Source organism: Temnothorax longispinosus, chromosome 9 (assembly GCF_030848805.1).
Source record: "Temnothorax longispinosus isolate EJ_2023e chromosome 9, Tlon_JGU_v1, whole genome shotgun sequence".
Taxonomy (NCBI): Eukaryota; Metazoa; Arthropoda; class Insecta; order Hymenoptera; family Formicidae; genus Temnothorax; species Temnothorax longispinosus.
In genome coordinates this window covers 20,516,170-20,543,778 of record NC_092366.1, presented here as the reverse complement: position 1 = coordinate 20,543,778, position 27,609 = coordinate 20,516,170, and the positions used below count along the sequence as shown (strand labels likewise).

Here is a 27,609-nt window from a genome sequence, read left to right as displayed (position 1 = left end):
AAAGATTTACAAAGATTCTATTGATAATCAAAGGAAAAAATATATAGGAGAAATTGAACTAAAATTGTAAAAGTCGCTGAGCAGAATTAATTTATTCAGCTCTTACGTTAAATTATTATTAATCTATTTTCAACGTAAAATTTTATTGAGAACTGGGTCATTCTATATAATGTCGTAGAAATTAAGAATTGAAATGAACCAGATGAGACGAGAGAGACGCTGAAGAAGTGATTGAAGAGTAAGAATAAAAATCGTGAAGACATATATATTCGATCTATTCGCGAAGGGTCAAGATTAAATCTTTAAGTACACTTTACATAATGAACGCATCATCTATTTTCAACGCTTTTTCAATACAACTTGACCCAATTAACGATCCGAGCCTGAAACACAGAACACGTTGAGTTCATGAATCTAAATTCGAAAATACCCTTCCCTCCGCGCCATCGGTGTCGCATATGCGACGCAGACTGTAATCCGGGCCCGATTGAATATTTAGAGCGGAGTTAATAAATAATTTTACAGGTGACATGCGCTCATACACGATTAAAGGGTACGTGTATCTTGTGCACGATATAACGCGGTATACCATCGTGTCGCGCGATTATAAGACCGTGATATTGAAGTTTGCGCTACGGTACGCTTAATGCCAAATAGAAACCCTTTCCGATGCTGCGCACAAAGACCCGCTCTATTATCTATTCTAATAGGAATGTCAATTATTCACGAACGGAATTCCTCGCGTTTGATGAATCTGTGTTAACGCCTCTCTGTTCATCTCATACTTGCTTCTGTAATATCATCAAGAAGGAATTTCTATTAACCTGTAGTAACATTCCTTAACTTTATTTTGTTGCAACTGCGATTATTTGAAGTTGCGGGCAGGGGAAACAAACGATTTTTTATAACCTACTGGTTTACGCCGTTGTTACAGTACAGATTTAACATAATAGTTCTCTTTGCCGTAGCACAATCACCGAATAAATTAACTTTAGTTTTCAATTAGTTTTAATCAATCTGAGGTTGCGGGATAAACAAATACTTTTTCCTATTACACGGTGTTTCGTAATATCCTTATAGAATCATCCAGTATTGTAATAGTTAATATATTTGTTACGTAATTAATAACATTAAGATAGTGCATAATTATTATAATATATTCTACAAGTGTTTACTAGTTCTGAAATAGAATCACAAATCGGATTTAATAAACCCGCGTCGCCGTGAGATTATTCCATAATCTCGTTATCTTAGATACATGAATATTTCATTGAATCTGCTGGATATTACTTCAACAGCCCGTCGAGTGTGTTTGTACCAACCAAATCTAATTTATTGATCGTTTATTAACGCGTTGCGTTGTATGCATATGAGCTTGATTGATATCATTATATATACAAGATAAAATATACATCATGTGCTCGAAATATATAGGTAAGCTAGGTATTTTGATTTTACGTCAAACAATCAAAATGGTAATGTTATCTCGGTATCGCAATATCACAATTAGCGTACAATTTTTACTGCATATACGGGTATTAACCGTATCAATATTCACAGTAACAATTTTGAGTAACAATATTACATATAAATAATAAAATTGTATTAAACATAATAAATTATCAAATAATTAAATTATGTTAAAATGGCTCTTAGAGTAGAGAGAGAGAGAAAGAGAGAGAGAGAGAGAGAAAATTGCAATTTTCTGAATAATTAATTTCAATAATTAAAATTAATTTTAATAATTCGGAATTGTTATTTTTTCACCGGAAATATAACGAACGGTGGTGTCGTGTTTATTTTAGGATTCGTTTTAATTAGTACGTCCCAATTATTTTATCTCACTCTCCGTTTTCCGTACCGACGGTAACTTGCTTTTGCAATTATAGCCGTGCCTTATGTATGTGTGCCGATTAAGACCGATTTGTATTCAAGTGGCGGTAATGGAACAATAACGCCGTTTCGAGATAACCGTGCCATCCACATTCCTTGCCGTTGTCATTATCATCTATTGTCATTACCCCGACGTTCTCTCCGTGAACGTCGTACCAGTTCACAATCTCACGTGAGATTCATTATCCAATCCATCGCGGTTGCAGCCTGCGCTGTGCTTAGATCCGTAATTTTTCACTTCTACCAGTATATACTGCCGCGTGCAATTTAACACTTCTATTATAATTAAAAAACGCATAGGTGCGCATTATTGCCACAAACTATAGGTTATTACTGTCTCGACTAGTCTTACGAAAAGTGCTCCATTCTTCTAAGAATTATTAAAACACTTAATGATACTTCACGTATCATGTCAGACAATGTATGCAGTTGTAAATTTCTAAAAATATTGTTTTTCAATTTTTTTGTAAGTGATTAACACGTTTCATGACATTTGATAACATAACTTATTGCTTTTTTTATGGGGAAAGTATTATGTACTGCGCGTACTTATCGTGCTGGAATACGAAGCAAAATTTTTTAAAGTCAAACTTGCTTTTAAATTACCATAAAAATATCATACAATGAAAATATAAATGGTTTTTCAATTCAGTCTTCAATTCGGTTTATTACCAGACCTCTATGTCGAAATCTGACCTGCGATTCTTGTACGGTATCCCAGGTAATACCATGACCCTAGAATTAAGTTATTCCTCACGAAGAAACCCGTTCATCAAAGCAACCTTTTTCGACTTGGGTTGTGAGAAAACGTGGGATCTTGCGTGCCGGCCCAGAAATTCCTGCGCGATTCGACGAATACATTACGTTCATGATAATACCTTAAATTCTATTGCGTTCGAAGTTTATACACTTCTTTTCAAATTCCTGTACAATTTGATTTTTGTGGAAATATCTCCTTTTAGGAGCAAAAGGAATTATATTCTCTTTTATGCTATACCAGGAAGAATTATTTGGTGTATGTTTGTTAAAATATTTAAATTAATACAAGATTAATATTCAGAAGCCTGACGTACTTTTAAAAAAACTTTTTTGAATGCTTATATCTCGTAAAATAAGCTACGGGAAACATAATGCCTTTTTTCTATAATTTGTTAAATTGTTATAGAATTTTTTTACTGTTAGATATTAGCCAATTATTTTATCGTAACGTGATTTTATCATCTAATGTTATTAGTCAAGGCCATTAGGTAGAACCCTACGAAAGATAGAGCGTACATAACGTAATGTGTTTCAGAAAATTAATAGGTGACAAGCGACTGAAGGCTGTATAGTCGCGCGCAATGCGAAGTTTCCGTGACATCAATGATCCGAAGATTTTCTTTGCGTGATAAAGAACATTTCAATATCTTGTGATTAGACTAATGATTAGTTTCCTCCTTCGCAACCTTCGCAATCAAACGATTATGTTGCTTGATAACACTTTTGTATTATTACTTCATGATAAATAATATCTATTATTACGAAAAATTTTTTAATTTTTGGACACGATTTAAATATGTCATATACAAATAATAAACTGTTAAGAAATAAATTAAATCTGAAGAAAAATTAATATTGTTTCAGTAAAAAAAAATATAGATATATATAAAATATAATAATGTATTTATTGGAAATATACAACAATTTACTTATTGTTCGATTAAATTACTTTATCTTCGAATTAATGTCAATTTTAATAGAATCTTAATTATCGAATTTCATGCATTCTAACAGGATATTTCACGCATGAGCAGCGAACATTAATCAGATTCCAAAACATTGACACGCGCACGCGATCGAAGTACAAGATTATAGAATGTGCATCATGTTGTGTCATATCCGTGAGATAATCTTCCTTTTATTTTGCGCTGCAGGATATTTCCTGCAACGGCGCGAAACGCACGTATCACGTTTAAAGCGAAGGAAAGCTGTGAGACAGATCCGGAAACGAGCTTTCTCTTTCTCGTTTTCCCATTTTCTTTCTGACCTCGCGCATTTTCCCTTCATTCCTGTTCTGCCAGAAGAGAACTGGACAAAAATAAGTCATTCTTTTATCGCTTTACGAGAGGCGAAACCTCGGGGACGATAAACCCAGACCTTTCTCGGCATTACGGGGTTCCACGTGTAACCATAAATTTCTATAAATCCAGTTAAACGCAATTGCTAAGCGTCTTATTCCGGTTAGGTAATCTAAAAGTTTATTCTTCGTGCTCGATGCGAACGGATATATAAATGAAGTATCTATTTTTTAAATACTTCCTTTAAATCTATTTAACACTACGACCGTTACAGCAACCGTGCATAAGTCAGCGTTATAAATAATCGGATACTTGCGCAATATTGGATAATTCGGAAAACGAACGAATACCTTAGTACAAATACTATCTAGTGCATATTAATCTGTACCACTAACACTAATATAAATTACGTTTGTATTTCCTTGGAAATCATGGTATTCGGAAATAACAATTTTATTTTTTTTGTTTAATTCATGTTGTTTACGATCAATAAATGCGAGTTAATTGAAAGTAAATTAGATCCCTCATTCGTACGTAAATATAGCTTCCAAGAAAATATAGACGCTATTTGTATACGCAAATCTGACGTAATAGTCTAGATATTACTCATTTATTTCTCGGACATAACTCTGCAATGTACATCAAAGCTCGTAATTTTTTAATTCGTCATATAAAATAAAAGATGAAGTACGGAATTGAGTACGATGGTGAATTTAGTCTGAGTATATATAGACTCGTAAATGATTAAAAATGTAAAATATGCGACTAGGTTCCTAACGAAAGAACCTGTCGACGGACGAAACAATCTGCGCGTTACCGTTGTATCGAGAAAGAAAGTCGCTCGGTCAACTTATACGGTACTTCGCGTACGCCTTCTTCTTTTTTCCATCTTCGTTCTTTTCTTTTTCTCCGGTTCAGAACCGGACGACTCCGTATTTCTTACGACGCAGCACCGCATCTGCCATAGTGCGGGCCTGCGAAACCAGTCGGTCGAGATCTCGCGTGAGAGGAAGGGCACCCACCGACGATAGAAGGAGATAAATATGGAGGGGGGGAAGGAAGGAACGAGGGAAATCGAAGTGCAATGTGTATAGGAGAGCCGCGTCCTTCGTCCTACTCGATTCTTCCAGTCGATTTTGTCCGTCTGACAATGGAGAGTAGGAGGAAAACGCGTCTGCCCGCGTTTAAATTGTGTTTCTGACAATGATTGAAAAGGTAGATTTTCGACACAATCGAAACGTGAGTGTTGCAGCGTGAATCGCCCGGAAATAAATGCCCTTATATTATTTTGATGTCTTCGTACGTTAACGTTCTTCCAACATTCTCATTCAAACGAACGGAATAATAGCTTAATTTTAATTTCTATGAGATCCAAATTTAACAACGAACAAAAAGCTTTGCCACAGTTTCGATTATTCAAGTAATATTCAGAGATTTATAATATGTCTCGCATCAAGCGAAGGTAGATCGAAGAAGAAAATATTTTTCCATGCGAGATTAATTATTTGACTGACGCCGGGCTTCACTGACGAAACAATTGTTTTTTTGCACAACTTCGCGACTTCACACTTGCATTAAACTTTTGTTGTCGCATATGCGCATAACATATGCATGCGGCCAAAAATGAAATTGGAAATCGACTATCTGTCGAATGTTAATGCGTCACGTCAGAGTGATAAGAAAGTTATGGCCGGAAGCCAAAATGCAATGTTGCAGTTCCTTGTCAGTAACTAAATCGTTATTAGATGATAAAAATAAATTGTTATTACATAATAGCGTTTGCTATAATTTTTTTACTATTTTTTATTTTTCTTCACACTTATAATTTATCAGAAGAAGAGCAGAAAATCTCTTGAAGTATAATGCTTTAGATATTTGAATTGAATTTACTTTCAATTTTTTTCGGAACATTATTTTTTATCGCGGATTACGTTATCCGAGAAGATTACGCTGACGTTCTCATAACACTACGAGGAAGAAAATATCCAAGATACAGAACGCACTGACGTCAGTTCGAAAACTTAGCGGATACTGAATAAAAGTACATCGTGTGCGAGAGAGAAATTTATTCGAAAAACGTGCAAACGTATTTCTTTCTCGACCTTTCGACGACTCGATCTATGGCGCGGCGTCACAAATAATCAGAGTGGAAAGACGATAAACGAGCTCGGGGAAAAATATATTTTTCGCTGGAACATGGCTTCCACGGACAGTCTTCCAGGATGAGTTGAAAATAGCTCGCGCCTCGACGAGGCACGAAGCTGCTGCTCTTCTGGAGGACAGATAAGGCCCTCCCCCCTCGCTTGTTTCTCGGGCAGATTCGAACGTTCGACGGCTTTGGAAATGCGCCAAATTGAGTTTCCTGAGCGCACGATGAGGGGAACTGATCGACCGACCGACCGACCGTGCAACCAACTGATGGACACGCGCGATATTTCACTCGTGGGTCATTGAGATCGTGATAATTAAGGTTATCGTTAATGCCGACTTGCTCTCGCTCTTTTACGCTGCGTCCGCTCGACTTTTCTCGCGGCGTTCGCTCAGCTGCGCAATAAATATTAAGGCTGACAATCGAGACGGATGAAGAAGAGATTACAAAATTATTATAATTATGATTCTACGACTGATTTTAGATCGAATACAATCATCGCGATAAAGCAACGTAATATTTTCTCATCAGAGGCCATTTGATGTGAACTTTATCGGGATAGAAAATTCAACCGTGGGAATAACTAATGCAGCTTCTTCCGTACCTATACTCTTCATCCATTCGATTGCTGGTGCATGATCGAGATGATGTTGCTCGAGATTGCTTTTTGATTCCAATTATGCGAGAGCGATTTTCCACGGTTGAGGGAGAATGAACTTGTGCGCGTTGGATTTGACGAATCGATCGAAGTTTGGTTGCGCGAGCGGGACTTTAATCTGACCCCCATACGCGATTATAGGATGGGAACATGTGGCCCGTAGCTTAAATCTCGAACCGAAAATCGGCAGCTGCGCGCGTTTGTCTTTCCGAAGCCGTCTCACGAAGAGCTACGCGGGGACGCGCGTTGACTCGTTTTTGCGTTCCCCCTCGTTGACGTCGCTACGTAACATCTGGCACCGACGTGTACCAATTTCAAACTTTCCCTCGTCCACCCTTGCTTGCTTGGACGATTGTTTTCAGACGACACAGCCTGCTTATGGCAGTATATGTATCAAATATTTGGCGCGACAATTTAGAACGACATGGCATCTCGCGTGTAAAACTGCTATATTGGAGTCATTTCCCAGGAATGAAAAGTATTTAATAACATTCGGTAGTTAAATAGTGCGTTTATTCGTCGAAACGAAATTACTGGAAATTGTACGAAATTATTGGAAATTGGAATGTAACAATCCAATATCTCGTTGTATTCTTTTGATTTAATTATTACGCTTCGCACTGATTCAAGGGGAAAGAACAAATGATTAATATACAGCTATATAAAGTTAATTTCCAATAATTACCTTGTGCATGCGCGTTTTCAAATTACTTCTTTGTTAAGAAAATTGGTTAGAAAGATTGACGTGCGGTATGGTAATTTATAAAAAATTCATTTAGTTAACCGAGTAAATTACTAGGTAGAGTTTGTTGATTCAGTCCGGCGAAGATAAAATCATGGGCAACAATAGAGAACAAAAGTTGTCACATCGTTTCATCTACGTTTCAAGCGTCGATTAAAAGTCATGCGAGGCTGCTATTATTTAAAGAGAGAAAATTTTATCGCAGCGACCCTCACATCTTTAATTTCTACACCCGACAGTCGTCCTTTTCCTCACGTATACGCACTCTCGCGTCTCAACGTGCCACGTGCACGCCATAAGCTTGCCTTATTAAGGCGAACGCGCGAGGCTCCTTTAAGATGACTGATCGGAAGCCTCGTACTATCGATGAATTATTCAAACTTACCGAAGAAGCTACACAACGTAAATAGTCGAGAGTGACGAGAAAAGCCGTATTGAGCAACGTATGGACGTTTTTAAACTCGACAATGGCAGAAGAGCAATCATTATGCATTTTTCTGCATTCGTTAAGTAGTATTGATATAAATATAAAATATGTTTAAGTAAATGCAATGTAATCTATAATTATATGGATATCTATCAGATATATATTGTTGATAACTATAGTTATATAGAATATACATGCACAGTGTGTAGGATATAGTCACATGTTCATGTTTAATTGAATTCGTTCTGCATCGCGAAACAGGTCCGTTGAAGTTCACGGATTGTGCAAGGAGTCCATTATCCTTTCCGTAACCGCAGATCCTTTCCACTTTGTCACATCTATTGTTGACCGCATGCAAATGGATGAAACTTTGGTCTTACTTCTGCTGCTTCCGTTTTGTCCGACTAGATAACAAGTCCGTTAAATTGTGTCGAAAACTGACAGGTCTAAACTGGGGATTATTACAGAAATTTATGAACTGAGGAACTCAGCGAGAAATATCGAATTTATCCGCAGTATAAATTATTTAACGAGTAACATTAAGGTGTTTGTAGAAAAGACAGAAAGTGAGATAGCTATTATATTTTCTATTTAAAAAATTAAATGTTTAATGCTATATTCATTATCTTTTGAATTCTATACGTCTTCTAAAAATGCAGAAACGTAAATAGATTTACTATGACACATTTTTACAATTTTTAAATGTACTGAAAAGAGACACGTTCCTCGGTGTCTCAGATTTCTATTCTGCCTCGTGTTGCTTTCTCCTTTGTAATACGTATATGTAAATGCGAAACATCGGATATATGTCATAATATAAAAGCGCGAATAGATAATATTAAATAGATAGCATTTTGCTATGCGGATATTTCTTACTGAGAAAACATTCTTTATGAATGACGAATTGTAACGTAGAATGAATGAATGCATAATTATCTACTTATAGGAACGAACGATGACATAATCAGTGGTAGTTCACTTTGATCGTTTCACTTTTGAGACGCCCGATGTAGCAGATCTTATATCTTGGACTGCATGGATCTTATATATCTCTTCCTATGCGCTGCCTTTCGAGGCTACTGCTGATCCGCCTCCATCTTTCCCAGAAACAAATAAGTCTAATTCGTGCACGTCTGCCGCCGCGTGATGTACAGACTGGATTCTATCTCAGAGAAACTCGTCTGTAACTTTTAGCTGAGTTTTTGCGGGATGAACGTGTGTCTTAAACGAGCGTGCTGCATGCAGCGTGAAATATAATAGGATAAAATCAAGAATATTGCTCGATTTAATTGATAAGCAGCAGCGTTTTCTTTTTACATAAAAAATAGAACTAGAAATAATATAGAATTCGTATTTTAATATTACGAAACGGATAACAAAATATTACGATTAAATAGCGAAAGAGGAATGGAAGAAGAATGTACCGTATCTGTGCATATAATTTTTTATTAATTTGTCCATCATAAAATCTATGTATATTTGTATAGCAAGTAAATATAACTTAATCATATCTTAACGAATTTGCGAGGAATTAAAACATAATAATTATCTACCGCGATTTATTTATTACTTCGGCATGTTGAGTATGATACTAGTTAACTATAAAAGGCATTATAGCCCAACACTGAAGTATTGGACACACTCGCTCATCTTTCAGTTAGCCGGACCGTGGTTCGGTGTATACGGGCAGCTTCTCAAGGCCATCAGTGAAGCTAATTGAGTGTAACGACACTGTCATAAACTCAGACTAGCCCTGTAGCCTTTCAATGAGGCCGCTCTATCATTCCTCTATGCAGCGCGAAACTTAAACGTAGTCCATTTTCTTTTCAATATTCATCCAGAATTTAGTCTTATCGTCTTGTTTCTCTCGACGCTATATTTGGAAACAGATTTTAATTACGTATAGAAGATAAATTGATGTTTTTTTCATCAATCGACGTTAATTTTATATGTAGATAGATGAATATTTACTTGGTCGCGCTTACTCTTTTGGTACGGTGACGTTTCTATTCTCTCATTTTCTCCAAAAATCGACGCTGTCTCCAAAAATTACTATCTTCTAAAGTTAAGAAGAATTCAGCATTATAATGAGATGAATTTTGTACGTCTTCCATTTCTTGCCCATACGTTGCCGCGAGCTATCTTTGACTGAGGTCGTGCCGCGGAATTATCTTCAATTAAACGGGAGATTCCGACAACCGACATCGTTGCTCGTCGTCGTTGTCGCGTACAAAGAGTCGCGTGTGAACGGTGGCTTTAACCGCCGGCGATCCGGAGCGTTGATGATTTTTGATTGACCGGAAGTGACGTCATGATACGCGTCGCAACTCGTATTAATCCCTAACGTTGTATCTCTGTCGACGTGTTCTTCGCTTCACTATGCGTGCTCTTCCCGCGTTCACTTTCGTCGTCGTCGTCGTCGTCGTCATCGTGTCGTTTCTGCGTTCTCACGTTCGTGCTCTACGGTGAGCTCTATATGCAATTGCCCACTGTGTCGATGACGACCGCGAACGATAAAACTCGCGGTATCGTGTGCTTGTTTTTCAGAGCCATACGTCAATTAAGCTAATTGCGCGTTAAGAGATCACGCCGACGAATAGTGGACTGTACTCCGAAATCGCGAGCTTACCAGGATACACGCGCAAGGTTTAAATAATAAATGTTCTGCAGATCGCATAATTGGTCGATTGAGTAATTCGAAATGACGGAATATCGGGAATATTATTACGAATTATTATTGAAAGGCGTTAAAGCGCAACCTAACGCAACCTAATACATAAAATAACTGGAGGCCATATGCGGTTATCACGCGTATCATGTTCTTTATCCGTATCTTATATATTATTGCACCGGGAAGGACGTTTAGATTCATTAAAGCTAAAAGTTGAGGTAATTTCTTTTATTTCTTTGAAATATTTATTTAGTAAGTTATTATGAAGCTTTTTAATATTGGAATTTGAAGGATATGCAATGATTTATGTCTCAAAAACATAAGAAGCTAAATTTATGTAATATTGTGCTAAATATTTTTCAAAGGAATTTATAGAAAGATTTAATAACGGAATTTATTATCAGGATATACATGTTTAACATGAAATACGATCGTGCCTCATTTGTTCAATATTTTTCAATGTTTACCAAGAGACAAAAGTATAATTTTATTGGAGAGCACGTTTCTAACGATCCGTATATATTTCTCGAAAGAGACGCGGACATTCAGTTCACACACGTGGTGGTCGGACAAGTTTATAAATTACAGTGATAGAAAGTTTGGCTCTTGTGTCATGGTCCTGTAAACTGACTGATTTTATGCCTCTTCTATCGTGCGCCAACCCTTATGCGCGTGTTATTTATGCACGAGTATATAGGAACATATTATTTTCCCACGTTGTGTAAACGTGCCATCGATATTTTGTACTTCAGAAACGACGAGATTCGTGAACAATGTAATCCTTGCACCGATAATGGAAGGGTGTCACGTGAATGGCATGTACTAAGGAAATACCAAACATGGAAGCTAAGAGATAAGATTAGCTATCGTGATTGTTACGAGAAAATCTACAGCAGATAGGTTTCATCAATTTTGTCAGACGCTTGTTTCCAACTTGAAATTATCTTTCACGTTAAACTGTAGGTACATCTACTGTAGATTTTCTTGAAACAATCACGATATTATATTACATATATTTTAATAACTATTAAATTTATATATATTTTTTGAACAATATATATGGACGTTTCATGAATCTCGAGGGAGGATTTTGCGTTTCCTTCGTGAGCGAACGGCGAACAACGTTATCCGCGCAATTCGTTTACGAAGGAAACGCGATCTGGGACCGGTAAGGCTTGATAATTTTTGGAGGTGAGGGTCGCGATACGATGGTAGGTTAGTACGAATCGACCGGCAGCAGCAGTGGTCGGAGCCCAGGCCTTCGTAACCCCCCGTCGGCTGCGATCTCTCGAGCGTGGGCCTTTGTGCCGGGGATGGCACCGCGCCAAAATCCATCCGCGATCCCCTCGTTCCGGAGGCGTCTACTAACGGTCCTGCGAAAACGAGCCCGAGCCCGAGCCCGGCTCGTCGACTTGGCACGTACCATTTATCGCTCGCCTAGAAAATACGAGTACCGTCGCCTTCCCCGCGGCGAAACGAAAGGGTTCCGAGCGCGCAAGGGCGGAACCCTTCAATCGAGATTTTTTTACAGGGGATCGCTCAAGTATAATCTTCTCTCTTGCTGGGACATTGTGTGGAAAAGGTATAAAATTTCTTTGCGGTAACTGCCATAGTTTTGCTAGAACATTATTAAATTACAATTAAAAATTTAGGCTATTTTTATGGCATATGTAATTTATCGCAAAGAGCACATTATAAAACTCTTGCATTTAATATTACATTAAATTCTATAAAATTTCATCTTTGTTCGTATTTGATGAATTGGAAACGTTATTACTTTTACACAAAGGCAACGGGCATAATTTATCTTAATCAGAATCGATAAATGATAATTGCAGAGCATTTTTCTTATTATCAGAGCGAAGCTTCTTCTTCCAAATATCATACTCAATTTCTCCAAATGGAACAGTCGTACGAAGGTATTGAAATTTCTCCGTGTGGAACGCTATATCGGAGGTATTGAAACTTCCCTCCGACGACGCTTCACCGCGTTGTAGGATCTTGATATGTTATCAGTGTCGCGCGCGAAGAGCAAGAAGCGAATAGCGCGAAGTAGTTGGTATAGCGCGACGTAATTTAAATTCCGCCGTGCAGACCGGTAGGATTTTATTGTTTTACCCATCGTTCAGCGGAAGCGATGGTGGTATCAGAAATATTGATCGTTGCAAAACGAGTAGTCTCTCTCTTGCAAGATGTCGGTGTACCACCAGGGATCTCGAGAAAGGAACTCGCTATTTCTAGTTGTGTTGAAAAATGCCACGCAATTTGTCCAATACGGTATATCAATTCTTCATAAGTAGAGACCAATATTTTCTCGTCGTATATCGAGATCTTCGATAGGACGAACGTGACATCGTCAATGCGAATCTATCCGCGAATCGAATTTAGGTTCTTCGGAAATACACGCTTCTGTCACTCACTAGCGGGCTCGCAACATGGCCCAGCGTGTCCGAAATTAGATCGGAATCGTCGGGGGAACGGAATTCTTTCCCGACTGAATTTTCGTAGTCTTCCTCTCGACCATGTCAGTGACGTCGTTGTTTAAAAAAAAGAAACGGTAGAAATAAAATACCGTTACGATGCTCGTAATAACGGTACAGTAATAATAGTTTCTGTGCTGAAATTTAATATGTCTCCTACGTGCAACTTACTTATTTTACTTTTAAAATGAGAAACCCTTTCATCATAAAAGAATTTAAAAACTGTAATAAAGAACTCTTGTCTCCTAGTTCGTGAAAGAATGCAGAGTAATAATTTAAAGTTGTCCAGAACTTTCAGTCATACCTAATAAATACCTACTTTTTTATTATGAGGAAGTTGATATTACGAACATAAATGTTATGTTTTATTAATCATGAATGAAATGCTATATGCTACATTTTTTCTTTCCTGAAACATTAATTTTATCTGTTACTTTATCTGTAACATTAACTTTATCTGTAACTTAATTTTAGAATCATGAAGTTGTTCTCGTATGATGACGCAAATGATAATCATTCACAGACAAATTTTGACAATATTTTCTCCAGGGACATGATTCAGAGGGAGGGGAAAACTCGCTGCTAAAATCGATAATCCAATTGTTAAAACAACCTAATGAGCAGAGCGTGTAACACACAGTTCGTCGAGTTTCATTCTTATTTTAACAGTCTCCCTAATTTATACGCCTGAATTCCTCATCATAAGCTTATAGCATCATCGAGACCCTTATAAAAAAGGAATCATCTCCCTCAATTTCCTCTCCGATAGTTTTTGTTAATTTTATCGTTCACTCACATGTATATAATTTACATTTTGTTACACGCACTAGTAAAGTGCGGTAATACGCAGTATACATTTTTTATAAAGTACATCGAAGCAATTTACATATTTGAGTGTTTATAGAAGAACTTTATTTTGTTAGATAATAATGCGATATAAATAAATAATTTCACCGAGAAAATGGTGATATGAACATTTCGCAAAATTTATATGTTTTATATATGATATAATAATTGAAAGATTAACTTACACATATCTCTGTACTTGTTTTTGCATTAGTTTTACAAAATTAATTATCTGGAATTATAAAAAAAAAACTACATATATAGATCTTTTATTTTTAAGAGAGCTCGCATTATTATATTTTACATACAATAAACGTTCAAATGACGTGGTTGATTTGACAATGGGATTTTACGAATGCAAATCTTCGTGGTAATACTTTCTCATTCATGGATAATAATGTTATTGAAGTGATTATGAAAATTACCGTAAATATAGCAATTGGTATACCGTTATTAGTTATTATATTCCCTGTGATAGTCTTTTTATCTAGAATTTGTCGTAATAGAATGGTCGACTTGTTAGTGTCGCTCTACATGATTCTTTCTTTATACTCTTTTCTATTTTGCATTGCCTACTTATTTTTGCTATTTTTACTCATAATTCTACTCATTATTTTTACATGATATGTTCTGGGAGGACTTATGTCCTCGAACAACGACATATATATCTACGCTGTTTTTCTCTTTGCCTCTCCCCTGATGCGGAGCGCTCTCTCTCTCTCTCTCTCATATTATAGATGAACAATACATAGAAAGGGGAGGATGCGAGGGAATAAGTCCGAGAGTCCATCTTTCGAAGGGTAATTCCGAAGGGCCAGAAGCCTGTTCGAATAAAGACGCACTCATTGGGTTATTAGTGGTTCTCAGCCGGATTGAGATTCTTTTATATTCTCTATAAATGAAAGATCTGTCTAATTATTGATGAACAAGTAACAGTTTATTAAAGTTCAATACTCATGATTATCTGTTAAATTATTTTTAGAACACTATGCTATATATTTTTCTCTTTATTTATTGAGGATGAAAATCGAAATTGCAAAATTTTACACAAATCTGCTTTGTTAATATTTAATCTATACCTATAATATTAATATATATAACATTTAATACATATAATAATATTTAATATATATAATATTATATATATCTGTATATATGTATATCTTTCATAAGATCGTTGTTTTGATAGCAAATCTCTATTTTCCTGGGTAAGTACCTTGTTATGGTAACAGGGTCAAAGCTACCCACTATACTGGTACAGAGGATTTCACGACATCCAACGTTCTCTATTAATAAGCATCTGACGACGAAATCTTTATAAAGTGACTGCTGTCGATTATAAGATCAGTAGGGCGAACTTTATTACATAAGGATAGACATTTTGATCCGTTAATTATCTTGAGCAGTCGTTGAATTATTTTTATTCGAATTGTAACATTTTGGCGAAGTTACCATGGGAAGCCTGGTTGTAATTACCAAGTTTTAGGATTGAAAGAGTTGAACTGGAAGCTCGCGCGCGCGCGTGGAGACGAGCAATATCGTTGAAAGAACCTTTCTTTCTTCGAGATGTAACTTGAATAAGCCCACTGTTCTCGTCAAGTACTAGCATTCCAAGGCTTTCGTAGAAATTAGATAATTGCGCCGATAACAAAAATTATCTTATGATTTTTATGATAGATTTAATTATGCGTATATCTTCATCTTTGCCTGAATCAAACGCGCGGTTAATATAAGACTCACAGTATATGTGGGGCATTGCTATAAAATCGATATAAGAATATTTCGCCAATGTTTTCGATAAATTAGATTGCGCATCAATTATTGTTTAAGTTCGTAAGTTAGATGAGTCATTAGTGATATTTTCGCTTTATGAGGAAAATTCGGACGAGAAAATACTGATGGCATTCTTCATTTCGGACTCACGTTATGTATCTACGTTAACGAACTGCGTCAATGTTTAATGATCAATGTTTTGATCTCGACATTTTCGACGATTTGATCTGGTCGAAAAATAGGCAATCCGGAGATTAGTAAAAGTACACGAGTCCAGTCAGCCGAGTTTCGAGCGCAGCGCGTTTCCATCTTCGGACTCGTCAAACGGCAAAATCTTGTTACGTACCTCGTTGCCTTGGTGTTTCTCCCCTGGGAATGCGGAATTTTTCAATTTCCTGTCGCCCCCCCCCCCCATGATCTCTCCCGATGCTCGTATTTCGCGAATCTCGAGATACTGGACTCATTTCCGAGTTCCCGCGAGTGGGCGCGTTCGCGCTGATAAAAGTTGCTCGCATTTAGACGATTTATGAAACTTTCGCGCTTCCAGACAGCGCACGGTGATATCAATTCGCACGGCCGGTCAGTTCCCTCGAAATCTCGGACCGAGGTACCGTTTTTATTGTACCCACGGATGCGAAAGTTGATTTCATAACTCGTCCGCACGTCGTCATATTGCGAACACGTTTATCGATAACATATATAGTAGGTATGAATGGCTGGAAAAGCATTTAGATTTCTACTTTCGGGTTTTTCGCGATTGTTGTTCGGATTGTCGAGACAATATGAGTTTACTCAAATGATGAATCAATGGGACGTAATTTGACCGCTTTTGCAGTTGCAGAAATGCGCTCCGCGGTAAAAGCCGCGTGACATTTATCGTATTAATTTATATCAGCGAATGGAATTGGAGCGGGGCAATATGTTATTAATACACATAAAATAACCTATATCCGAAAGAGTACAGGTGTTATCGATTTGCTGTGACATTTTTGCTCATCTTCTACACACACACATTGAATTTTCTCGACTCTTTAAATTTAAACTTCTGTCAATAAGTACTAAGTACCAGTTTGCATTGAAATGACTATAGACATTTTTATTATTATTTCTTTAAAATATTTGTTGTTTCGTAAGCAGTTTTCGAGGTAATTTTAATTAGGTAATTTTATTCCTTTTTCTAAATAGGCTCCAAAATTACCGTGTTTTAGTTAGAGGATATTATTAGGATAGTTCCGTCAATATTAAAAATATGTCATTTATTGTGTGGGAGGTCGGAACATAAATATGATAAAACGCACGGAGAAAAGATGTCTGGACATAAAGAGATACTAAAAAATTGTACACTATCGTAAAATTTGTACTTTTATTATTTTATTTGCACTTTAAAACTTTTTTATGAATATTTATAGAGCGTTCACAATAAATATATTTTATGACAAAAATTATGGAATAATAAAGGTGATAGAAATTAAATTGCATGGAGAAATAAAATGTTAAAAGTAAATTGCCAGAGGACGACATTGCAATTTAGAAACGTTTTTATAGCCACTAAAAAACCTGATGGCGCATAAAATTTCTCTCGGAATCTTGGATACGCATGTAGATATACACAGTTTAGCGATCGTTAAATGTTGTAAGCATAGAGCACATTTATCGCGTGTAACGTCGTGTACATCCCTACAACATTTTTTTCCAACGGATAAAATCTCCCGACCCGGTGCGCACGCCAAATTCTCGCGAACCCGTTTTAATTTCCCCGCGTGTGTATTTTTCGACGAAAATAGCGGCGCTTTGCGGAAAGGAAGCGGCGCGGTCGCTATCAAACTCCACGTGCGTGTGAAAATAGATAGCTGAAGGTCGGAACGCGCGTTTCAGTGTCTGACAAAATAGACTGAATTCCCTTTGAAATCGTCATTTGTGGACAGGTAAATACGAGTACTCTCTGTGATCGTTCGACCGTGACGTTTCGTCGAGGCGGAACGCTCGCCCGATCGTTATCACGTAACGTAGATCGGTTCGCTCTGATTCACAGATGGGTTCCTTATCGTTATAATGCCGCTGTCGTGCGAGATAAAGATCGTTCAACGAGAATATGCAGCAGGCGTAAGTTCGTGAACATAAACGGTCTGATGTAGCAAATAACGTAGAATTTTTTGGTCGAAACTGTTCGCGTCTTCACGATGGATAATCTGTTCGTTTATCTAACCTATCCGCGATAGTAACTGATACAATTAGCCGAGACGCTTATCACGAGGTAAATCATTATTGGATGTATTCTTACCGGTTTCTGAAGATAATCGCAACGAGATGTATAGATTTAAACGAATCGATTTGCCACGGCAAATGAGAGACGCATGCAAAGCCGCTTACGTAATGTCTCGTTACGTGACGGAAGAGCCGATCGATGTCGACGATCGATGGCGGATGTAATTACCACGTAGATCTTAGCGACTTTTATGCACCGTCGTGTCCATGTATTGTATATTGACTACTAGCCGCTATATAAGATTGCAATGCTACGCCAGGCACTCCCATTAAATGGACGATTTCCTTCAGGCGGCTAGATGCCGATCTCAGGCTAGGGCCCGTTATTGACGACGCTTTGTTAGTTCGTTACATGGGGCCCAAGTGGCCCGAATGGTGTGAACGCTCTCTGTTGAACGACGCGTCCGTCCCGACCGGGAAGAGGCTCTTTAGAAACGATCCACTGGCAACGGGCCATCCATTAACGCGAATTAGAGTATTTAACTCGGCGAGCGAGGGGAATGAGGAAGAGAGCGATCGTACGAGAAGGAGACATATAGGAATGGAGGCGATCAGATCACTCTCTGCCACCGCGTCGTTATACGACCGATTGGCTGACTGGATCGTCACGATTTCGTCGCGAATCAAAATACATTTCCAGTAATCACGAGTTCTCGCTCTTCTACTGCGATAATTTTACTTTGAATCTTTTAAGGACAATAGCACTTTTGATTTCAAAAGCTTAACGCAAGCACATAGATAAAATTTGGATAAAATATTTATGCTATGATCAATTTTCATATTATAAATTAATAGTATAATGAAAAAATTGATCTCTTATAATACTATTATTATAATTCAGTCGACAGTGACAATTATATAATGAAGGTATTGTCAACCCAGTGTAAAGAATAACATGATACAAAAAACGATACCACAGAAACTAAATAAAACGCATCATAAAACATTTTTACGATTCCCGTCAATGCTGTTTAAAGCTCGCTTGTCAATTCCAGGAAGCGCTACATAATAAAGATGTATAGTCTTCTCTTAAACCAGACTATATATAGACTCCTATCTTCGTCAGGCAACGGATCGAAATGATACTTTGGCGATCATAGGACGAAAATTCTACTGACGAAGTAAAGCGCCCGGGGAAGGATATGCCGGATGTGCTTTAAGCTCGGCCGGTCGGAAAACCTCCTGCCATTATCCGCTTTCTCTCTATCTCACTCTATTCTCGCTTCTGCCTTGCTCTTTGTCTCTCTTCCTCTCGCTCTTTCTCTCTCTGCCGAGCCGCGCGTTCGCTATTGATTTCAGGTTTATTCTTGGCGGCTCGTTCGCTTTGCTGGCGTCAAAACATCGAAAGGACGAGAAAGGGTGGCCGCACCACCGGCGCGCGCGTTTCAGATCCTAATACTCAAGGGCAAACCGCTGTCGCGGAAGCTTAAAGCTACCCCGTGTCGACACACACGTGAGAGTGCTCGAGATGAAAACCCGATGGTTAAATTACGAGCGCTCCCCTCGCGTTGCAGTGCGCGCGCGCGTATGTGTGTGTGTGCGTGTGTGTGTTTGTGCCTGCTGCTGAAATTATTGCTCGCTTTCGGATATGACGTAATGGCAATTGCGCGGCTCCGTGGAAAAGCCGTGAAGCAGCAGCGAGTAACATATTTATGGAAGTCGATGCGATGTACGTACGATCTACTTCGTATTTCTGCTCGGTATATATATGTTGTACTGTTTATAAACTTTTCATTATGTTTTAGACTTTTTCATTCTTCGGTATTATATTCAAATTATATTGATTGCATCTGAACAGTTTGATGATATAACTATAAACCGTTTTTTCCCTAAACATTGTAATTTGAATTATACTATATCAAATAATAAGTCTAATTTTAGTGGGGGCCAAACGTATCTAAATAATCACTATTCATTCAAGCTTAAATAAATGCGAGGGAAAGTTAAAAAACAGTCTAAAAATATATAGAAAGTACTTTATATGCGTTACGCAAGTCAGCGTGAGATAGCACGATTCTGATTCCTGGTTTATCAGTTCTCTTTTTAAATTTATTTTTAAGGCATTAGCTGTTATAAATAAGAACGTACATCATCTTATAGCTTTTCCTTTCTTCTGATTTTATTTCTTTATTTGTATGAAAAATATGAATACAACGAAGTTTGACGTAATTAATTAAAATTGCATCTATCTTGGTACTAATTTTCGTTAATATAATATAATAATATTCGAAAAAGGTGTTGCATACTTCTAGAAAATTGCATTGTTCCTTTCTCCGCCGTGAGATATACGTCTTTCTTGATTTTTCGTATTAGCGAGCATCGTTGGCATAGCATCGCAATGCCCGCTTTTGCATTTTAAACGTGGCGCGATACAGCTGCGAATAGCAATGCGCAAATAAGCTGTTTCCCGACCCACGCTGTTATCTCGAGTGCAGCACGGACTTACGTATCCATTATTTCGTAGCTATTTTGTAAAATGGCAATCATTTTTATATTTGATATTACGCAAAAATGGCTTAATTTGCAAAACAGCAATTTTGCGCGAATTAAATGCAAAATGCGGAATTCCGTGTTGCTGACGCAGTTGTGTATTTTTTAATTATGCGGGTTAATTCATTTTTTTGCTTATAACGCCGTCCGCATCTGTCATATTTTCATTTGCAGAATCGAGGAATTTATACTGCGCGAAACACCGCGCGAGACTTCGCGCGACGATGAGATGAAGCGGCGTTTATGCAATCCATTTCGATTCGCGCATCCTCCTCGCGGACCCGCGCGAAACAGCCTCCTCTTATAGCTATCGCGTCCGCTTTTTCTACTGCCAATTCTGATAACGTTGATTCTCCATGCAGATCGACAAGCCAGTTCCCTGGTTTGCCGGTTATTCGCTTCCCAACTTCCCCAATTTTAGTCGATAAGACAGGCACTGTGGATGCGAAAAGTGCCATTTTGTTTGGTCGATGGCACTCTCGAAATAGGTCGTTGGTCTGATATAGTATTCGCATGAATCGATCTGAAGCAGAGAGTTCCGATACACGGAGATAACTCGGATTTCGTGGTTCGTACTGGCTTATAGCCATCTCTTCGTAACATGAGATGCATAGCGTTGAGCAAGTGATCCGCGCGAGTACTCTAGGCTGTAACGATCATCTTTGCCAATCCTGCGGTGTACAAAGTTTCGAAAATCAAAGAGCAAACTGTACCGAGTAATACGATGATCTTATTTACTTTGAGTTCAATTTCTTCGCGCCTTCGATTAACCATATATATCTAAAGAGCTAAATTATATTTAGATATCTTAATATTAAGATACTTTTTAAATCTCTCAAATTCTGCATTACCTATTTTTTATCTTTTACATTTCTAAAAATAAAGAAAAATTAAAATTTAGAACTTATGTGAACGTAATCGAACAAAGCGTTGTTTGAAGTCGTAATGATTTTATAAATTTTTTGCAAAAAAAAAAAAAAAACATTTAATCCAATTATGACTTAAAATTAGTTCGGTTCCAATTTTTATATCTTACTTCTAAATAAAATTCAAAATTAAATAACAGCTTAGAGGGTTAAACTTATATTAGAATTAACGTTCGTCATATTAATCGTGTGAACTCAACGAGAAGATGAATCGGCAATTCATATAACCACTCGAATAATTATTTGCTTCGAATATCCAATTAAGCAACGCGAGTGCGTCTCCGCAGAAACGGCACAAGAGCGCCGTGCATTTCGTCATTTATTCTTTACGCCTGAGGTAGCTGATTGAATTAACGTGAGATCATTAAAATTTTTTTTCATTACGTTCCTCGGACTCGCGCACGCGATTGCCGTAAGGCCCAGCTAGCCGTGGCGACACGCTCCGCTGACGCCGAGGGGGAAGCGTGCTCTGAATGGTCCCTTGTATGTGCTACCGTACGCGGGAAGCCTTGCTCTGTCCGCATAATCATAAAAAAAATGGAAAGAAGAAGGAGCAGACGACAAAGAACTGTTAGACTGTCGTTGACCGTGCGAGAACGAACCATCCACTAAAATGGGATTGAGAATTTTATCTCGAAAAAGATACGCGAGTTATCAAAGAAGACTCATTTTTTCTGCAATTTCCGATATTTGTATAGCGATGATAAATCTCTGTGATATTTAGAGATTTTTTTTTTTTTTTTTTTTTTTAATTATTTGCTCGTGTCACATTGTGATTCCGTTGTCTACAAACACAAGTAATTTTAACGTGATATTTTATTCATACACAGAGAGAGAAACTTCCTTCTAACTCTGCTTATGAACGTGACTTACATTCGATTCGATTTAACGTGACTCGAGTTTAATTTTAACACACCGCATTCGAACTTCCGGCAGCTAGTCCGACGTATGAAGAAATACATTCGACTATATAGCGAAGTCAAAACTTTTGCCAGGACTCTCTCTTACTTATCCACGATCGCGTCCATCCTGCGTAAATTAGAAAAAAAATCAATTAACGGAGCAGCTAGCTCGGTCAGGAAGTTAAGTCCATATTTCTTCATACTCGTCGACTAGGGAGATTAATGCGTTTTTAATCCTTGGTGGGGTCCTTTATCTGCGTAATCAGGACGAAGAGCCGTGGCTTTCCCAGCCAATCGGAAGACATATTTCCCGTGCCAGCGAGAGAAAATTGGGTCGGTTTGGGATCATGTTCTCCACAGCGTGTGCGCTCTCCTTTTTCTTATCCATCCTGTCCCTTTCGTTGATTAAGCTACGCTCCCGGAATAGAAAGCTGGTAGAAGGGGAATGTGTGATGTGTAGAGCCAGAGGCGACTTTCCTCGGTCAAACTTAGTTTCAGTTCTCATTCGCCGCGAGGCTTTTCTAAAGGGATATCTCTTCACACGTGAAATACACTGCTTCGCGTATCCTTTCATTGATTGTCTCTGGTGAACGATATATATACTTACCTCCTCGCGGATTACTTCTCTTCTTTCATCGTGCTCGTTTCTCGTTAGATTTTTCTTGGTAATGTCACCGATCGTGATCAGACTTCCGAAATCTTATTCTAACAGTTTCTTTCGCAATTTTGTTAGAGTTCTATTTGTTCCGCGTATCAGTAATTGAATCTCGGGTGAAAAAATTGGCTTCGCGTTACAAAATTTAAAAGAACGATTGGATATTTGGTGTACAATTTTAGCTGTAAATGGAATTGTGACAAACTTTGCGAAATCGATTTTCGAAGAAGACAATTTGAAATAATGAAAATAAATACGAAATCTACGACGTAAGCGAAAGTAGATTAAATTAGATTTATTATTTAAATATAAAATCAATATCGACAAACACGGATTATAATTATGCATTTTAAATGTTAAAAGATCAATAATTATACATATAAAAGAGAGACGTTTCATTCTGCACATACACACACACACATTTATGATATACATATATTTCTCATGCTATTTCTTATTCCTTTTAAATGAAGTTGAACATTATAAAATGATAAATCACACTTTTATTCTTATACATCACAGCGTCTAACATTTTCATATAAACGACAGCTGCTAATTTATCATATAGACTGATACTATCGTAATCAGGCGCGAGAAATCATCTGGATCGCAGCACTTTGTTGATGTCGGATCTTCCGTAATTGCTGAGACCGAGACCTTCATTTCTCAGACTTAACAAAGACCCACGGAACTCTTCCTCGCATATCTCCGTTTCCGAGCTTCATCTCCGTTCGCGCGCGCGGCCGGTCCGTATCGGTGAAATTCGGTCTAAATCGAGTTTTCAGAAAAATGTTCAAGGTACGAATAACAAATGGCTCTTTGCTCTCTCGTGGTGGAGCGAGGTCGAGGGGTGGCGTTCAGAAATAATCGAGAGAGAAGGGAGAACTGGACAAACCATCTGTAACCTGCCACGTGCGAGATTGTGGATGGCACGGCCCGGGGGCGAACCATAAATTATAGTTACCCTCTGCTGTCCATAGTAAATCGTTTGCCGTCCCGCGGATCCTTCTCCGCCTTTTACGTTCTATAAAATTGTCTCTCTTTACTTAAACTCTCTGGTCTCGCAGTAAAACTAGAAAGTGTGTCCAAACGATAATGACCCTTCCCATGCACTTAGCTGCCGAAGAGAATATTGTTTTATAATCTGTTTAACTAACATTGATTATTTTTATGTAATATAGAATTCATTAACTTTTATTATAAATAAAGAAAGATGATCTCAAAACGTAAAAATTGTAAATTTATAATAGCGAGGTGTTTTATAGTTTTTATCTCTTATATATATTAAAACACGAATTATGATAAACAATAATCGATTTATATAACTCACATATTTATTAATTGATATTGAATATTTTATTATCTGATATTGTAATGTATCTAAAAGTATTTAATTTTCTTAATTAACAAGTTAATTCAAGAATTATTAAGAGGGTAGGGAAAAGAGTATGTTCTATCTGCAATATTTGTGAATCTTATAAAGGACTACAAGCTAGTTTTTTACTTTGGACGAAAAGCACGAGCTTTCTTATACATTTTTAGATAAAAATATTATCTTTACTATGAACTAGGTTTGTGGTGAAATTTGAGGTATTATTCGACCAATCGTAGGCCGCCACGACATTCCAATGGAACTTTGCCAGAAATCTTTCTACTAGTAGATTGCCTGCGGTCACGGTGAATAGTTCGCCACCGCACGAAAAATTGGCAACGCCATTTTCGCCATTATCCTTCATCTCTTACGATCTCGGAGAGACTAGAAAAACTGAGCCGAACCTACTTGCAGTAGGGAAGATATTTCTCTTCCTCGTTTCGCGAATGAAAGACGAGAGATTGTCCGAATGTTAATGGAAGTTAATAATAAGTAAAGTATATTTCTAGCGCTATATCTATATACCTTCATATTTAAATTACTGTCAATCATGAATAGCATGCTGATCTTATTAAAAATTATAGGATCAGAGATAACTAATTAAGTAGATAACTAATGTCTTTATTAAACCTTATCAATTTATTAAATCGCGGTAATGTAAAATATTTATATGGTAATTTTAGCATAATTTAGTGAATATTTAATTCTCAGGCCAGGAAGTCTGAATTAGTAATCATCACTTTCCATTTCTCAACTTGAAGTTCGCAACTTACATTAATAATGATCTGTATAATTAATTTAGTAACAAAAATATAGTAATAAATGTTAATTAATCAAGACTAAATTCACATTTACGTTTGTTAATATTAATGCCCTTTAATTTACCCTTATCCTTAAACTTATGTTACGACAATTGACCATTGAAACTCATAAGAAATTATATTTCCTTTCAGCATATGGTGCAGACAGGGATGGCTGCGCCCTATGGTGGGGGTGTCTTCCCTCCTCCGGTGAACGGGGTCGCGGGTGTCGTGGGGGCGGCCGGTGCAGCCGGTGACGTTAAGCCACCGCCACCAGTGACGGTGAAGGAGGAGAACGCTGGTGCGCCCCAGCAACCACCCCCGACCGGCGGGCCCCAGGTGCCGCCTGCGGCGGGCGCACCCCATCCCGCCGCCCCCGGTGCGCCGACCGCGGCCAGCTTCAGTCCGCCTCCGCCTCCGAACGGGGTCGATCAACAGGCCATCGTAAGTTCCTGACTCTTAATTAACACGACTGCGTCGAATTAGTCGATAAGCACTTCAATTACCAGTTTTACTACAAAGCTATAATGATAATGATTAGGAGTTGACCATTTCCCTTTATGAAGGATGTATCGTATTACATCCCAATTAGTTATTAATTATTACAATAGATTAAACTATAGATACAATTTAAAAATTATTTTTAAACAGTAACGAGAGCATTTATAGCATTTAGCATTTTTAAGCGACAGTTAAAATAATTGCTCAATATCGATGTCGAAACGTCTATTCTTCAGAGCAATTTCGAATAAACAAGTATTTCGTATACGAGGAGAATTTCCTTAGGGGAATGTTCTCTGTCCTCGCGTTGTCCTGTCCTCTTTTCCTGAACAAGTATAAATGTAACGCGTCTCGCGATAAGAGGTCGAGGCGACACGTTATTGGCTATTCATCAAGCCGGTGCGGTGCATCGAAACCGCAAGCGTAGGAGCCTGTTAGAGTAACTAATCCTTTCTTTGAATGTTCTCGACGCTTGTGACAAAATTACACGTTACGTTCCTGCGAAGTAGCTTCTCGCGAGCCACGTGTGGAGCACTTTCGAGATTCTATAGTGTGCATTCCGTTACCAGAGAACCGAACTTCTCGAACCGCGTTTCCCTTTCTTCACCTTCGTCCTGTTTACCGACTCGTCGAGAAGGCGCGGCCGTCATCCCGTCACGTAGCTGCGGTCGCGGTCAATGATTCTGGACACGTATGAATGGAGAGGAGACGTCGTCGCGTCGGAGGCGACGAGTGAATTCCACGAAGGGGGCCCCTTGTAATTCATAGCGGAATGCACGATAGATGGGGAGGGTTACTTATCGATTGAATAAAGGAATTTTCTCTCTTAACGAAACGTTATGCATCTTGCCTATGATAAAAACTTCCGTGGGAAAATAATGCGCGACGACAAACGATAATTAACGTTAATTTTTATCGACATATTAATGTGAGGATAAGAAGGAAAATATATATTAATTCTTGTATGTTATGATGACAAAAATAATAACTTTAGAAATGAGATTACTTAATGCGTAATCGAATTGATCGTAGCTATAAAAGTTGCTATTTAATATTAAAGTTTCTATTTTAAAGAATCTATTTAAACTGACTTTCGCTAACGCAATTCAGGAAGTTCAGATGTGGCAGTTTTATCTCGTGTAAAACGATTCGTTGCGTAATTGAATCAACAACGTCTATCGAATCCAGATGATTTTCAAATACCTAGACTAATTTCAGAGACAGTAAGTAGTTCATCACGAAGTCGTAAAGCTATATTGCGCTTAAAATTTAATCCCTCGTTAGTGAATGTTATCGATGATCGCATGTAATTGGAGGTGCGCGGAATACAGAAATGTCTTATTTTGCATAAGACTACTAACGATCTTCCTTTTACTTGACCCACAATCTACGAGCAGCCGCAATTCAGTTTATTGCATTATTCACGGAATGGTTATATTTCATAATCAATATAAGCTTCCAAATATCTAAAACCCTCTTTCTCAAAATGTCGCCAACATCCATGCATCTGTTTTTAGAGCGAACCCTTTTAGTAACAATCGATCCGTCCATGCTTGTAACAAGAGCTAAACGCTTCATCGGTAATTGCATTTTAATAGTCGAACGTGGCGGAGCCTCGATCCCCCTTTTGTTTGAGATAGATTGGCGGTCCCACGGGAAGAGAGCACGTCGTCCATGTGATAGATACGCGATTACGAGATATAATCCGACGCCATTAATTCCCTTGAAATTCATACGCCGTATCGACGGTGCGTGGAAACTCGAGGCTACAATGCGTTCTCGCCGTCGCGTCGCGTCGGGCGACTCTCCGATTCATTACCATCGGAGACGCCGCAGCCAGGTTTCCTCCCCTGATTTACGACCACCGGTTAGAACGCGCGGCACCGCGAGGATAACGACGATCGCGTTTTAATGCTAAATAAATATCGGGGAAAGGTCGGGTCGCTTCCCGACGACGACGATAATTGATTTCATGCTCGGCCGCCGCTCGAAATGCAAAGCA

At 38.0% G+C, this 27,609-nt stretch overlaps 1 protein-coding gene across 10 annotated transcripts in view; it reads left to right on the top strand.

Annotated features, from left to right (window-relative positions):
- Positions 1 to 27,609, top strand: part of LOC139819386 (RNA binding protein fox-1 homolog 2) — a 255,553-nt gene that overhangs the window by 133,122 nt on the left and 94,822 nt on the right. For all 10 annotated transcript variants that reach the window (XM_071788685.1, XM_071788687.1, XM_071788680.1 and 7 more), the window contains one exon: positions 25,260 to 25,550. In XM_071788685.1, the coding sequence (XP_071644786.1) occupies positions 25,263 to 25,550 (288 nt within the window). In that variant the 5' untranslated portion in view covers positions 25,260 to 25,262. The remainder of the gene's footprint in view (positions 1 to 25,259; positions 25,551 to 27,609) is intronic.